Genomic DNA, 15,437 nt, shown 5'->3' with positions numbered 1-15,437 from the left:
AGGACCTAGTGTTTTCAAATTATGTTCTATATTTTTAGTATTACCAATTTTTCATAAATTTCCTTCTACTTTTTTCCCACTTTTTTTATTCATTTAATAGTCTTATAATTCTGAATGATTTTTTCGTCAATTGAAGTCAACCTTATTTGTCAGCTATTTAGAAAGTTAAATAATTTATTGTATCATTCTTAACCTTTAGCAGTTTTTTTGAATTGTTGATCCTCATCTTTTCTATTTATACATTTGTATCTAGAAAATGATCATGGCTCTGTTTTTCCTTTAAAATTAGGAGGCTTATAGGGAGCTAAAGAAGATACTGTAGACCATCAACAAAAGGCTCTATAAATGAAAAATTTCTTCTTATGTCATCATTCTTAAGATCATGTAATAAAGAAAGGTTAAATTGGTTTTTATCTAAAATTTCTTCTACCCATTATCAAAATTTCTGGGAAAAGTATGATAACTTATAACTGAATAGGAGAATTGGGAACTGATAGACCATCAACACTGCCAATTTATTATATATACTCGAGGTGCAGATTATGGTTTAATTTTTTAAAGGTCATACATAACTCCTCCTTTTCTTTTCTGTCTTTTATTTTCATATACATGTGTTCCTTGAACAAAAGTTCTTTGAACAAAAGTTCGCTGGAACAAGTCAAGAGACTTACAACTAACATAGTCTTTTTTTCCTCCTTTACTTCAGAATAGTTCTGAAATTGCATCAGAATTAGAAAAGCCTAGATTAGAATATTTTGTAAGCCTAGAGTAGAAGTGTAGTTTTCTGAAAATGTATTTGGTAGTCATATATAGGTTTTTGGAACATCATAAGTATTCAGCTTAGCACTGAAAACATAACCTTGCTTTAGCCAGGAGCTCAGACTTTAAACGATTCCAGGACTCTGAGCACCTGTTGCACTAAAACCACACCCTTTACTCTTATAAATAGAAAGCTTTCTATTTAATTCACAGTGATTCATAGTCTTCCCATTCTGTTACAGAGTGAGAGAAGCAAAGAAAAACCAGGTAAGCCCATGTACAGTTGAAATATTTGATGGCCTAACATAAAAGAAGACCTGGAAGATAACATTGTGGACATGCGAAGTGTGTTAAGAGTCGTTTAAAGAAAAGCTAAATTAGCATCCACTGGAAAATATTTTACAATAAATTTGTAGGGAATTTGAATGGAGTTTGAATGGAGCATATCCATGGGTATTTAAGTCTAAATTACCTGTATATGAATTAACTGCTTTGCTAAAAATAAAATATTTTTTATTCTAGGTTGGTATTTTCCTAATAGGCTGCCTGTTTCTAGGCCACTTCGTTTTCATGAGTTCTTGAATGATCAGGGACTGTAAAAGTTCATTGCTTACCCAAAAACCTTTTACAATGAGGCATAAATAACAAAAACATAAAAAGGAAGATGAATTTTAATTTCGAAGTATATTTGTAATCATTAGAAAAATATATCTCCTTTGGAAAAAAATGACTTAAATAAATGGGAAATGGAGTTTTTAAGGAATTATCTTTGTGAACACTATCAGTTAGTGCTGAAAAAGTAGAGCTAATAATAGTTAGTAAAATGACCCAACGTCTGTTCATTAATTATAGACATCAGAATACCACCTTGTGTTTATATAGCACCTGTTTTGTAGTAGATGAAAGAACAATGACACAGGTTTTTATTTTCATTCCTTTTTGTTTTGCTTTTAGCTCTTACCTGTTATATTAACCAGTACTTGTTATATAACTGTGTAGTTGGAAGATGCTTGTCTCATCCGTATTTTACTAATTTGAGAACAGATTTGGAAACATAGGTGACTTCTAGTGGTGTAGAAGTGCCTAGCTTTCTCTAACATTGGTTATTAGAGCTGCTGTTCTTATTTTTAGCACCAAGTTTTTTCATGGATTTTTCTGTCTTGTCAGGAATCATTTTCTTCTCCTTTTCTTTTTAATGAACTACTCGTAAGGTAGAGAAGAAAAATAGTCTCGATATTTTCATTGGGTTTTCTCCCACACAAATAAAATTCCTGAGTATCACTAATTACAACTGTAATTGACTAATGCTGCTATTGAGACACTTTGCAGCAATTGCTACATAATGATCTGCCACCAGTTTGAAACCCTTGGTTCTGTTTTGCTGTGGAGGACATCTTACTAAACCAATTTCTCAGTGTCTTCAGACTCATAAAAAGAGAGTTTATTTCTTGGAACCCTAAGATTAAAGTTTTTGTCTTCAAATTACTGCTTCATTGGACAGACCAGTGTTTCAGATTCTGTTAGTAAATTAGTTTCGCAGAGTCTGTAAAAATATATTTTCTGCTTCCAGGTCCCATTTGACCAACAGCTAGGCTCCCTCGGCTAAATTTTTCTGTATGCCACTTTTTAACACAACCTCTATTTTATCAGCATCATCATATAAATTAAACTTTAACATTTGTTCATACATGATCCTTATAAGTAATAGATATGGAAAATAAAATGAAACTGAAAAGAAAAGAAAAATTACTTTCATGGTTTGCTAATTTTTATATTTAATTTTCTTTCAGATTTTATCATGAAAAGTTTATTCAGTTAAGTTTATAGTGATTTTTACTAATACTGATTGCCATTAAGATGCAAGTTTTGGTAAACTATACTTTTTTAATATAGATTTTTTCAATTATATTTTCATTTTTAAAAGTTCAATTTAGCATAGTTTTTTACTATGCTTTAAAATTCATGGAATAAATAGAGAAGTCAAGAACTTTAATGCAATTTATTATTAGGAGTTTGAAAGCCATTAGCTAACAGCATCTGCCTTTTAATTACATGAGCTGTTGTGTACATAACATAATTTAAAATGATGACGTCTTAACTCTTCTAGTTGATGTCTGTTTGTTACTCTTCGAAAGTCCTGGAAAAATAAATTATTTTTGCTTTATAATAATGTAATAAATCTCTTCCTAAACTATGATTAACATTTTTCAGCTTTAACAAACTGTAAAAAGTGCCTACTATTTGCTTTGTAAGGGAAAAAAATTGGGATGCAATGGGTTACTATGCAGTGATTTACGTCAAGCAGCAGCACATGTACATTCAGTTGCACAGTTTGTGCTAACAGCCATTACTGGACCAAGCATTTCTCCAGCACTCATGAGTTAGGGAATAGTAATTATAGAAAGTCATATATTATAAATAATGCATGGATGTTTCACATGAGCTATGTGGGATTTTGGCCCATTTGCCAGAACATAGCTGCATAATGATTTGCTTGGCATTTGTTGCAGATGATTGATAGTGTAGTATGTTGGCAATGATGTAAATTACTGTTGGACTGCCTTGAAAATTTCAGTACAAGTGGTGATTTCTTCTTTTTTTCTGTGTGCTTGTCTAGTCTCGGCAGACACCTGAGGGTGAGTTCCTTCCCCTTGATCAACTTGAACTGGATGTAGGTTTTAGTACAGGGGCAGATCAACTTTTTCTTGTTTCCCCCCTCACGATTTGCCACGTGATCGATGCCAAAAGCCCCTTTTATGACCTATCCCAGCGAAGCATGCAAAGTGAACAGTTCGAGATTGTCGTCATCCTAGAAGGCATTGTGGAAACGACTGGTGAGTAAAAACATAGATATGCCATCAAGTTTCTTTATTCCATTCCATTATAACATTATAATATATGCACAGTACTTGTCATGAATTGGGTTAAATATCTCAGTTCACAACAATCAAAGTAATGACTTCCTTCTTATTTCTTTGTAACATTAAATTAATACTGCTTTGAAAATGAAAATTTACTGTGTGATGATTGCAGATGTAATGTTAACTCAGGAATGCTCACTGCAAAAAAAAAAAAAAAATGGGAGACTGAGATGACTCCTTAGAAATGATTATGATGTTCTGTTTTAATTACAAACTTGAATTTCCTATAATCATAATTTTTCTTTAAAGATTTAAGGTTAAAGTAAATTCAGCATAATTAGTAAGCAGCCTGAACTCAGCATGCACATTCTTGCCTTGGGATTGGTGATTCAGGGTGTCATTGATATGCTACTATGTGCTACCTCAGTGGAAAATTCCCTGTGTGTGCGTGTGTGCACGCGTGCTAAAGCAGCATTTTAATTTCAAAGTGGGTCAGTAGATTTCCCCAGCTAAACCTAGACCAATTTTTTTTCATAGAATATTTTTCTTCTCTTTATGCTTTGGAATAAGCTACGTGCTGTATGTTACTCCTTAAGATGCAACATAATAACATTGGTATGCTCCGAAGACCCACAATTTGCTGTTCTTTGAGGAGAGCAAGGTTGCCAAAGGAAAGAAACAATAAATCAAAGTATATTATTTGGAGCCTAAGCATTGCCCACTTGGTTTGAAACCTGATAGGTGTCTGAGACTAATAAAATAACATCAGTGTAATTATATACATATATGTGCCTATCTCAATTGAGCTTTCTTCTTTCTACAAGTAATGAGAAAGCAAGAAACATTTTAGTTCTCAAATTTTTAAACCGCTATTTTAACAATCTTAAAATATCTTAAAATGTTAATTATTATCTATAAATTATAGTACTATTGAAAGTAACATAGGCAGTAATGTAGAAACATTCAAGTTTTATACCAAGGAGGGAAACTACATAATCAAAGATCTCTCACATTGGTATAAAGCTTTGTTTCAGGAGCAGGAGGAGGAAGGAATTATAATTATTCCACACCTGTCACATAACTATTTGAAATTTGGGTGAGATACTTAATCTTTATAAGCTTCTTTTCTTTCTCTTTCAAGTAACGCTGATACCATCTCGAAACTACTCGTCATATTATTATTAGTTTATGATAGTAGTTACTTCAGTTTAAAAATTAAGATTTTTAAGAATATTGAGTAAAGATTTAACTCACCAATCTATATCTAAAATTTGATTTCTATGGACTATTTTATGGTTTAAGTCCTCTATTTAGTTTTTAACTTAAAATTTAAATGATGCCATAGAGTATTTCTTAAATGCCAAATAGTAATAAAGAATGAGACTAATTTATAGCTCTTAGTTAATTTTTTTTACATTTAAATTTCAATTTTTGCTCCTCTTATTTACTGAAGTAATAATATATTGTTAGAGCTTAAACAGCAGATGTTAATTTCTGTTGATTTATTTCTTATGGCATATGGTTCAATCTTTGACACATCTGCTTATAACTTACCAATTGCTTATTATTATTCTAATCACTGATATTAGTGAAGTTTCTATTTCACTTGACAGCCTTAGAAGTCTTTCATTAGTCCTATCTATCTATCTATCTATCTATCATTATCATCTATCATCTATCCATCCATTTTCCCTGTATATCCCTAGATTTGTTTATTTCTTAAGAGTGAGAACATTTTCCCACAAAATCACAGTGCAGTTACAAACAAAAAAATTAGGAAATTTAACAATAATACAATTATTACCATTTAGCTAATAGTCCATGTTCAAATTTCATTAGTTGTTCCAGTAATTTTCATTATAGCTATTCCCTCTCCCCACCCTCAGTTCAACACATCTGTTTGAGGGTTATGCCCTTCATTTGTTTGCTTGTCTTCTTAGTCTTAAGATGGAATAGCTCTTCAACCTTACTTTGTGTTCATGACCTTAACATACTTGAAGAGTGCAGGCCAACTATTTTGTAGAACGTTTCTTAAATTGGATATGTCTAAGATTTCTTTATTCATTAATTCTTTTGATTTTTGACTTCTACATGGGCATCTTAAGGAAATGTTGAAGCAGGTCGTTTTTAAATTTTACCTTTGTATTCTTAATGTAACTGTTATGTCTTCGTATTTCCAAAGATCATGGTTAGTATATAATGTCTTACATAAAGTCATTATGAGTTTTGTAACATTAAATTATTCATTAGGACTGTAAATTTTATTTGAGCATGTCCTAATATCTCCTTAAAACACAAATAAATAAACAAAAATAATGAACAGGCAGAGAATGCTTTCCACAGAAAATGTGAAAACTTGACTGAAGACTGAATTTCTTATTTAGAAATTGCCTTTTATGGAGAAGAGATTAAAATCTGCTTCCTCTTACCTCTTAATTAATCCTGTTTTCAAGATCTAATATAGCAAGACAAACAGCAAAAACATTACTCAAAATTTATAGAATTTATTTTATAAAATAAATATAAAAAATAAAAATAAAAAATGTTTGTATATTTACTCTAATTAAATTTCATACTGTTCAAACTCTAAAATCTGCCTATATTTTCAAACCTCCCTGAGCCTGGTGAAATTAACTTAAACATTTTTATGCACATTCTATCATTTATAATTTTACTGAAACTTATTTAGATTCATCTTTAAGAATGTTTCCTTCTCTATGTTTACTTTCTTATATTTATTGCTTAGAATAAGACAGATAAGCTCTTTTGGGATATACTGAGATAGCAATAATACTATTTTTACCTCTTATTCTCACAGCCTTGTGAATAAACATATACTCGATGATTTCCCATCATACTTAGCCTTGAAACATTGAGTTTTTATCAATGGGTCATTCATTAGACAAGTACTCGAATATATACTATGTGGTTGAAAGTATTTGAAGTGCTGGTTACATAGTGGTGACTAAGACAGAATTCCTTTCTTCATGGAGATTACATATTCTAATTGGATAAGGCAAACTGCAAAATAACAAAAAATAAGCAAGATATTATCATATTACTATAATAATGTGGTAAGAGTTGAAAAACAAAACAAGGTGATAGGGAAAAGAGTGTGTCCCAGGCCAGTTTAGGTTGGTGGTTAGAGACAGTCTCTCTGAGAAGGCTGACACCTAAGGAGATCTGACTGTGAAGAAGGAATTCCTGGACCCATCTGAGTGGAGAGCGTGACAGGCATGGTGAAAGCTGGTACAAAGACACTGAATTGGGAATCAGCCTGATTGATTCCAGAAACTAAAATAACATGAAGGTGGTTGGAGCAAATGAACAATGTGGAGAGTGGGGTGAAAAGTCATAGGGGTGCGAGAACTGCCTCTGCACTGCAGATGATGGCACTGTACCAGTAGGAAGTGTTGAGATTTGATTAAAAAGCAAAGCCTATATTCGTATGAAAGTAATAATTTAGGAATCTCAAACTGTATATGACAAAACAAAAAGTAACACTTTTTTTTCCTACTTGGTCGTGTGTAGTTTATTTAAAAATTAGTGACCCTAATGTCTTAATGTCTTGGAAATGAATGAAACTTTAGACAGTTATTACTTTTTTTGCATTAATGGTAATACCTTATTCTCTCTCTCTCTCTCTCTCTCTCTCTCTCTCTCTCTCTCTCTCTCTCTCTCTCTCACACACACACACACACACACACACACGCACATACACACAATTTTTCACTTCATAACAGTCCTCTGATAAGAATCTTCTGATCTTATTTAGTTTTTGCTTCATCCAACTCCAGGAGTCTCAGCAAGGGTGGTTGTAGGGGAAAGAGGAAGTGGGAAATTAGAAGCTTTCTAATTTCCTTGAAAGTTTCAACTTTCAGTTTAGGACTCAATAATTACTTCCCCACTTCTTGGAAATACTCCTCAGTAATCAGACTCAGCCATTGTTGCTCTCCTTGCTTCAAATGAATTGAATTTTCACTCCTAACAAGGAACACAAGATTTACCTCTTCATTAATATCCTTTGCTTCTTTGCTCATTCAACAAATTCCTAAACACAGGTTACCTCTAACTCTTGCTCTCTTTGCTTCTTCTCCCAGGAGAGAGAGCACTGCTAGAGGCAAACAGCATTGCAGATTTGGCTCATTAGAACTGGATGCTTTCAAACTTCAATCTGCTCTCTCCTGCTATTTGGCAGTCTTTTTAATTGTCTTTTCTGTACTCCCAGACTCTCTACCCATGGGAGCTATTTTAGACCTTTTCTCTCTTTCCATGCCCCCAGTCCCAGCTGCCCTATCCTTTTCTTGACATATCATCTCTCCACCTATTCTATCAAAAATAATGTAACTCCTAAATTTCTGTGTTTTTTTCTTTTTTCTGTTTTTACTCTCATCAATCATTTTCTGATAGTTATCTTCTTTTTCTCTTTCCTGGTGTGTGTGGGGGAAAGTGCTTTTATTCTTCTCTAAAACTTTCTCCTTTATAGCTAGTTATGTTTCCTACCACCCATGACTCAAGCTACTTGATGCTTCAATGCTTACCATACCTAAAATCCCATTTACTCTACTTGCTCTCATGCATTTCCAGGTCTTTTCTCATGAAAAAAAAAAAAAAAAACGAAATATTATTTTATACTCAAGGTTCTTCCAGGGATACAGAAACACCGCATAGTCTCTTCCTCTTCTAATTTATATTTTCCAATTGTTTCTTATATTCTGTATTGCTGCCTTGTCCTACTCCTGTCTACTATAAATGTTTCTTGCATCACTTTTCTTGCCTTTTTTTCCCTTTAGAATCTAGATACTTACCCCCATACTTTTCTTTAAAAAAATAAATAAATAATTCGCTAAGTACTCACAAAACCTCCCACCAGCTGTGGTCTTGTAGTTGCCATTTATTTCTGGGGCATTTTCCCACTTGGGTGTTGGTGTTTTCATTAAGAGTCAACTTGCCCAAATACCAAGTTATCATCTAACCATTAAATTACATCCTCATTTAGAAAGTTATCTCTATTAATTATGGCAATTTTATGCCAGACTTCTTCCCCACCTTTTTAATTTGATATCCAGTTAACTTAGTCGTTCTGCAAATATCTATTGAGCTCGTATTATAGGATACACACTATTCTAGACCATAGGGGACGCATTAATTAACAAAACAAAATTTCTGCCCTTGTGGATACATACAGTCTTTAATTTTTTTAAATTAAATTTTGGAGGTAACATTGGTCAATAACATTATATAATTCTCAGGCATACAAGATTACAATTCATGTACACTTGCATGCTCCCCACCCCAAGTCTAGTTTATTTTTGTTCCTGTATATTTGACCCCCTTTTTACCTACTCCACTCTCCCTCCACCCTTTTCCCCCTCTGGATACATATATTCATATGTAGGAAACAGAAAACAAGATGAAGTGGTTCATCTAAAATGAAAGAAAGTGATAAATGCTATGGAAAGAAATAAAGTAAGAGGGATTGCAAGTGTAGGGAGATCAAGATCAGCTACAATGAGAAGGTAATATCTGAGGCCAAGCACAACAAAAGCCATGCCTGGGAAAAGGGCATTCCAAGTAGAGGTATCAGTAAATGCTCCAACAGAGCAGGGTACGTAACTGCTCCTCTCTCTTAGCTCCTAATGTCTCTCAATTTAACTTTTCTTCCTTAAGCTTGCTGTGCTTGTCTCAGGATTTAGTATCTCTGGGATCTCTGCTTACATGCAGATTGTGCACTACTGCCCTGTAAATTTGCTGTATATTATTTGCAGGTATATTATTTTTTTGATATACCTGTGCTAAAAAATCTCTAATGACTGTAATATGAAAATGCTTGTATTTCTTCCTGGGAAAATTAAGCTACTCTTTGTCCTATAGTATCCACACACTGATGCTCATTCTTGACTCCCATCTGTGATAATGCCATCTTCACTACCTAGGATAGCATTTCTTTCTTCTTTCACATGGCGTAGAGCTGCCATATTGTTATCTTCACTGGGCACTTTAGTTCATGTGTTTTTCTTTAATAATTTATTTTTAAAAACCTGTTTTTTGTATGAAAGAGCTATTAAGTACATGCTCATTATTGAAAGAAGTAAAAAATGGAAATATGCAAAATAAAAACTTTACCCTTAATTTCATCTACTATACTGTTAACATATTGGTCATTAACTTTTCAGTGTCTGCATTCAGATATTATTATGCTACGTGTGCTGTTTTGTAACTTGCTTTAATTATAATTCTACACCATTAATTTTAGTGGTTTTATTATATGCTAATCTAAGTATCTATCTTAACTTTTTTATTACTTATCTCTTAGGTATATTTACTCATTTCCTTTTTAATAAAGTAAATACTCTTAGAGTTCATGCTTGTAATTTATTTACCACTAACTTTACCATTTTGTATAAATTTCTAGAGATGGAATTCCTGGGCAATGGGTCTTATAAATCTGTTGGGTTTTTAATATATATTGTAGTGTTGCTATTTGGAAAGTTGGTGCTAATTTACAATTGTATATGAAGATGTCCATTTCCTCATACCCTTGTGAAGAATAGATATTATAATGGTTTTATTTTAGCCAATTTGATATTATTTTATTCTTTTTGATTACTGAGATTGAAATTATTGTATCTATTGGCCATGAGTATTATTTCATGAATTCTGAATTAATGTTGCTCATTTTGCTTGCAATTCATTTTATGCATAAATTGTATAATTAGCACACTATTATGATAAACCATGTTTCTAGTAGTCTGCGTTATCATTATTAAATATTTTCTCTATGTAGATTATACATATATAATTTTATCACATTTAAATTGTATGCATTTTATGAAATCTCCAGATTAATTTTACATTTTCTAGATTCATCAAGACTTTGTTTTATGGCTTCTTATTTTTTGTCATAGATCTCAGAGAGTGGTAGATCCCAGTAAATACTTCTGATCTGTTTGTTATTTTTAACTGATTTTAATAGAGTTGCTTTTCTTAATAAGCTTTCTTTTAGAGTCATCAATTTTTTTTTCTTAAAAGAAATCAATCAATAAGTGCTTGTTGGTTATTTAAATTATATTAGTTGTAAAATAGTATGAAGATGATTAAAAAGGAAGCCCACAGTCCAGAGGGAGAAAATCTGAGCTAAAGCGGGTATTAGCACTATGTACTCAAAAAAGACTTATGTCACGCCACCATAGGAGCCTAGAATAGTGGTCCCTGATGGATGTTTCCTTAAGGACATAGAAGACATAGCGTAAGTTGAGACAGGAGAACAGAGCGGAAACTTAGCAGGATAAAGGGAGCCAGGCAGTCTGGTCAGAGAGACAATAAGTGAGAATTCATTTTGTTAGAGAAGTCAGATAATTTGGAATGGTCAGAGTATAGAAGAGGTGGAGGAGAACTGGCTGGAGATGAGCCTATCCCTGAGTCATAGTTTGTACCTAATTCTGCAAATAATAAAGCCCTTGAATGATTTTAAGCAGGAGAATGCAATGATCATATTTTCATGATAGAAAGATCCCTGTGCAGGTGAAGGATGGATTGAGTGGGGCCATGACTGGAGACAGACAGGTTATTAGGCTGTTACACCAGACTAGAGGTAATTGAGTCCTGCATGAAAATGTCTGGCTCAAGCAACTAACTATGTGACTGCTAGAAATAATGAAAAAGTCCTCTGGTTTTAAAGCTGTTGCTTGTGATTAAACAGGAATTGGAAAAAGGGGCCCAGGATCCTTCTCACTCACGTTCCTCAAGCTATTTAAAAAATGCTAAGACAAAGTAAAAAAATAAAAAAAGATAAATCGAGAAAAATAAATAAAACAGCATGGACTAGCCATTGATTCTTCTCCTTACTGGTGAAAAAACAGTTTGAAATCTTCTAATGAATAAATCACAGAGCAGAAGCTCAACTTGTGAATAATTAAGATGTGCTTATAATTTTCCTCTATGAATGATTCTATAATATTTAGCTTTATTAACTGTAATTAATCATCTCTTCTTAGTGATCTGTCACAAGGCAGTGATCAGTAAACCCCCTAGTGTTATTGTAAATGAGGTAGCACTCTCTTAACCACTGGAAATTTTATTCATCTTTCCTCCATGCAGATCTTAGTCAGTCTGTGAGCACCTCATACTTGTAATTAGGACCTAAATCAGGGGCATCTTGTTTACCTTTCTTCTTTCTCTGTTTCTTCCCAGATTACTGTTACCTTTTAAAGTAATTGTTGCTATTTTGGAAGGCTTTCCACCTTATCGCATAAAAGTCCATGACACATGGATCTATATGTATAAGAAATCTCAAAGTACCCTCCTCCTAGTAACATTTTTTTTTTAATTACTGGGTGACATTAAAAAATGAAATCAAATAGGTTTCAAATGTACAATTAAATAATACATCACCGCCCAAAGCTAAATTTCCTTCCATCACCAAATATTTCACCCTCTTTTCCTTGCCTACCTCTCCGCTCCCTGGTATCCACTAATACATTGTCTGTGTACATGGCTCCCTGTTTGTTGCTTTCAGTTTTATATCCCACATATGAATGAAACCAGATAGTTCTCAACTTTTTCTGTCTGACTTATTTCGCTTAGCATAATAATCTCAAGAACTATCCATGTTGTCACAAATGTTTTATGATATATTCGTTAAATATTTATTACTTTCTAATTGTGATTTTTTTTTCTCTTTTAGAGATAATTTTTCAATTGTTTGTTGAGTCAAAATAAAGCTGAAATTTGGGGGGCATGGATCGTTCTTTAATTTCAGGCAACTTTTTATGAGCTATTTCTAAGTAAAATCCTGCACTATCATCTTCTTTTGATAGGCCATGATGGACATTTTCAACAGACTTTAATAAATCAATGCCTAAATATGAGAGTATGAAATAGGATGGCCATCCATCTTGTTTGCCCTGTGAGTGAAAGCTTTTCTGGGACACAGGACTTGCAGTGAGAAAATCCGGAGTCCTGAGCAAACCAGGGTGGTTGGTCACCCTACTTAGCAATCTGAGAATGTCAAGCCTCTCCACATGCCTGTTTCAAATTAATTGAGAAGTTTGCTTTATTGATAGTGGAATAGGTCTTTTCAAACTCATGATCAGAGTTACTCCACCATTTCTCTTACTCTGTCTTCACCAACTGTCTTAAAATTACATAAAAATATTTGTATGTGTTATTTTCTCATTGCTGTCTTTTATAGAACATCTAGCTAATACAATCATTAGCATCTTAGGATGGAAGTTTCTTATTTTTTGTGCAGTGGGTTGGTATGGGTAAATTATGAGGAGTGAGGTGGGTTGGAAAGGTTGGACACAGTATTTGTCATAGTCTTGCCTACAGCTGATATGAATAAAAGATGTCAGCAACCTTATAAATAGCCTAGATAATTGTTAAATGTAAGAGTAGAGAGATTATAATTAGGGAAAGCAGTTTTGGTTAACATGTGGCATAAATAAATGATGAAGAATTTCATAGTTCAAACATTAACTAAGTTTCAGTGATTTTCAAGGTGAGATCCCAGGACTGCCTGCATTGGAATTTCTTGGGATGCTTATTAAAATTCTGACTTCTGGGCCCCTACCTAGACTTACAGATTTAAAATGTCTGGTGTTTGTGGCCCAGAAAATTTTCATTTTTAATAAGCACCCAGTCTACAGCCATGCCACCCTGGACAAGCTCCATCCAACACCTAGGAAAGCCACTAATACTTATTGAATTAACTACTCAATTGGAATATTTTGCCATAATCTACCATAATGGTTTATAATAAAAATGAAAAAGAACATAGCTCTTTAAATTTCTGAAGTCTTCAGAGATGAATATTTCAGTTCAGACTGTGCTGATCAATGTAGCCAAATGCAAATTAACGTGGGTAGAAGAGAGTGAAAATCAGGAGTATGAATTAAAATGCATTGCTATTCATCATCATAACCAAGAACAAGATGTGACAGCTATTGTGGAACATTGTGTGAAGATGTAATATAAATGCCAAACAAAGATGTTAGTAACACTCATTGATGGAGGGAATTCTGATCATTGAAATTGCAACACATGCATTAGATCAAAACATTGCGTTCGGTTATTTACTGTTTCATAAGGGAGAATAGATGCTTACTGAAAAGTTCAAAAGGACAATTTTCATAATTTTACGGTACGACTCACACTGGCTATTAGCCATTAAAGCTAAACTATTTGAAGGCTTTCTTTTATGGGTTAAATTTTGCAGAGATTATAGAGATTAAATAGAAATATGCTTTTAATAGAAAATGATAATGAGAAAGATTTGAGATCCAGAGAGAGTGAGTTTATCTTGACAAATAAGAGGCCCAATTTAACATTGCTTTGTTTAATTAATTATTACTGTTATTTCTATTCCTTAGGCTTTGTCTAAAAAAGAACTAAAATCATTAACCCTTTCGGCTCATAGAGAAGTGCTTAAAACTGAAATTCAAGTGGGAAGTCACTGCTGCTAGTGTTATTGTTGCTATTGAAAATAAATGTTGAATGAGATAAAAACACAAAGTTATTTTATCCTGTGGCATTTTAATATTTATTAATGGTGGTGACCAACTGCTGCAATACTGATAAGATCTTATCTATGGGCAAGGGAGGAAGAACAATCAATTCTTTGTTGTCCAAGGGTGACTTACTCTTGGAGCATAACCTTGTGTTAAGTATAAATAGGGTGTATTTGCTGAGCCTCTTGTCTCAAAAATGTACTCATAATAAGTCTGAGGGCAGCTCCAGTTAGGATCCATTCCTGCTGCCTACTTCAGAGGAGAGCTATATTCACGCCATGTCAGGGGGATGATTAGATCATAAAGGCTTTTGGAAAATAGGTATCTTTGACTCCCATAATTTACTATCAAGAAGTTTTTCTGCATGTCTCTAAATTAATTTTTAATGTAATTTTAGTCCTTTATTTTACCATGTTTAATTTTATTTTTATTTTAGATTTTTTGTCATCTAAGTTGGAAAATGTCTTACTATTAGTTTTTAGAGACATTTTAGTTTTCAGGTAGTGCCAGTTCTTTGCTATACCTCAACATTTAGATGTAGGAAAAATCTGGTCCCTCAGAGGGAAGGGAAGAGTACGTGGTGCCTTGATGACTAGAGAAGGTTTGGACCTTATGAACTGAATGTATGTCTGTTTGTGTATGAGCTATCAGCACTTTTTTTAGTACTTTTTCTGTGCTAAGGGTTTACTTTCTGACTCATGCTCCTGATTCAGCAGTTCCCCAGAAATGGCTTCAATCCTTCCATATTTGGCAGCACTACTTAGAGAATGCAGAGAGAAAATGATGCAGCCTCATTATATGTGTGTATTTATTCAGATTAGCATTATCAGTTCCAAAAATGTTTTAACATGTGCTATCTGTTTCTTTCTGGTTTTGCTTTGCTCTACATTTTCCCCCCAGTAGCCTTTTTTTTTTTTTTTTCAAATATTCATTACCCTTCATTTAAATTTTTATACATTAAATGCAAAATGCAAAAGATTTTTAAAGATATGTGGTTTATTTTCTTTATTTAGTTAAGATTTTAACATTTTATAGCCTGTAAATTGCAGAATGATCATGTCTCACAATCATTCTTAGTGAAAAAGTCTAGGTGTCTTAAGTTTTTAAGGCTAATTTGCTAAAATTGAGCATAATTTCGGCCTTGAACATTTTATGTCTATCCTATGCAGTAAGCTGATGATATAGTGCTTTTAAGTTAGTTCTTGAATATTGTTTAAATTCAGTCTAACAGGGTGAATTTAACTTAGCTTTAAAATGTGTCAGAATTGTTAGTAAAAGAAGAGACCTAACCTTTATGGAGTGCCCT

The 15,437-nt window shown here is 33.1% G+C and overlaps 1 protein-coding gene across 2 annotated transcripts in view; it reads left to right on the top strand.

The window, feature by feature from the left end:
- KCNJ3 (potassium inwardly rectifying channel subfamily J member 3) overlaps positions 1-15,437 on the top strand; it is a 133,320-nt gene that overhangs the window by 7,573 nt on the left and 110,310 nt on the right. The window contains exon 2 of one of the 2 annotated variants that reach the window (XM_016165642.2): positions 3,377-3,593. The exons of the other annotated variant lie outside the window; for it this stretch is intronic. Coding sequence (XP_016021128.1) covers positions 3,377-3,593 — 217 coding nt within the window. The remainder of the gene's footprint in view (positions 1-3,376; positions 3,594-15,437) is intronic. 2 annotated transcript variants of the gene reach the window in all.

Source organism: Rousettus aegyptiacus, unplaced genomic scaffold (assembly GCF_014176215.1).
Source record: "Rousettus aegyptiacus isolate mRouAeg1 unplaced genomic scaffold, mRouAeg1.p scaffold_m13_p_2, whole genome shotgun sequence".
NCBI lineage: Eukaryota > Metazoa > Chordata > Mammalia > Chiroptera > Pteropodidae > Rousettus > Rousettus aegyptiacus.
This window is presented reverse-complemented; position numbering and strand designations above follow the sequence as displayed.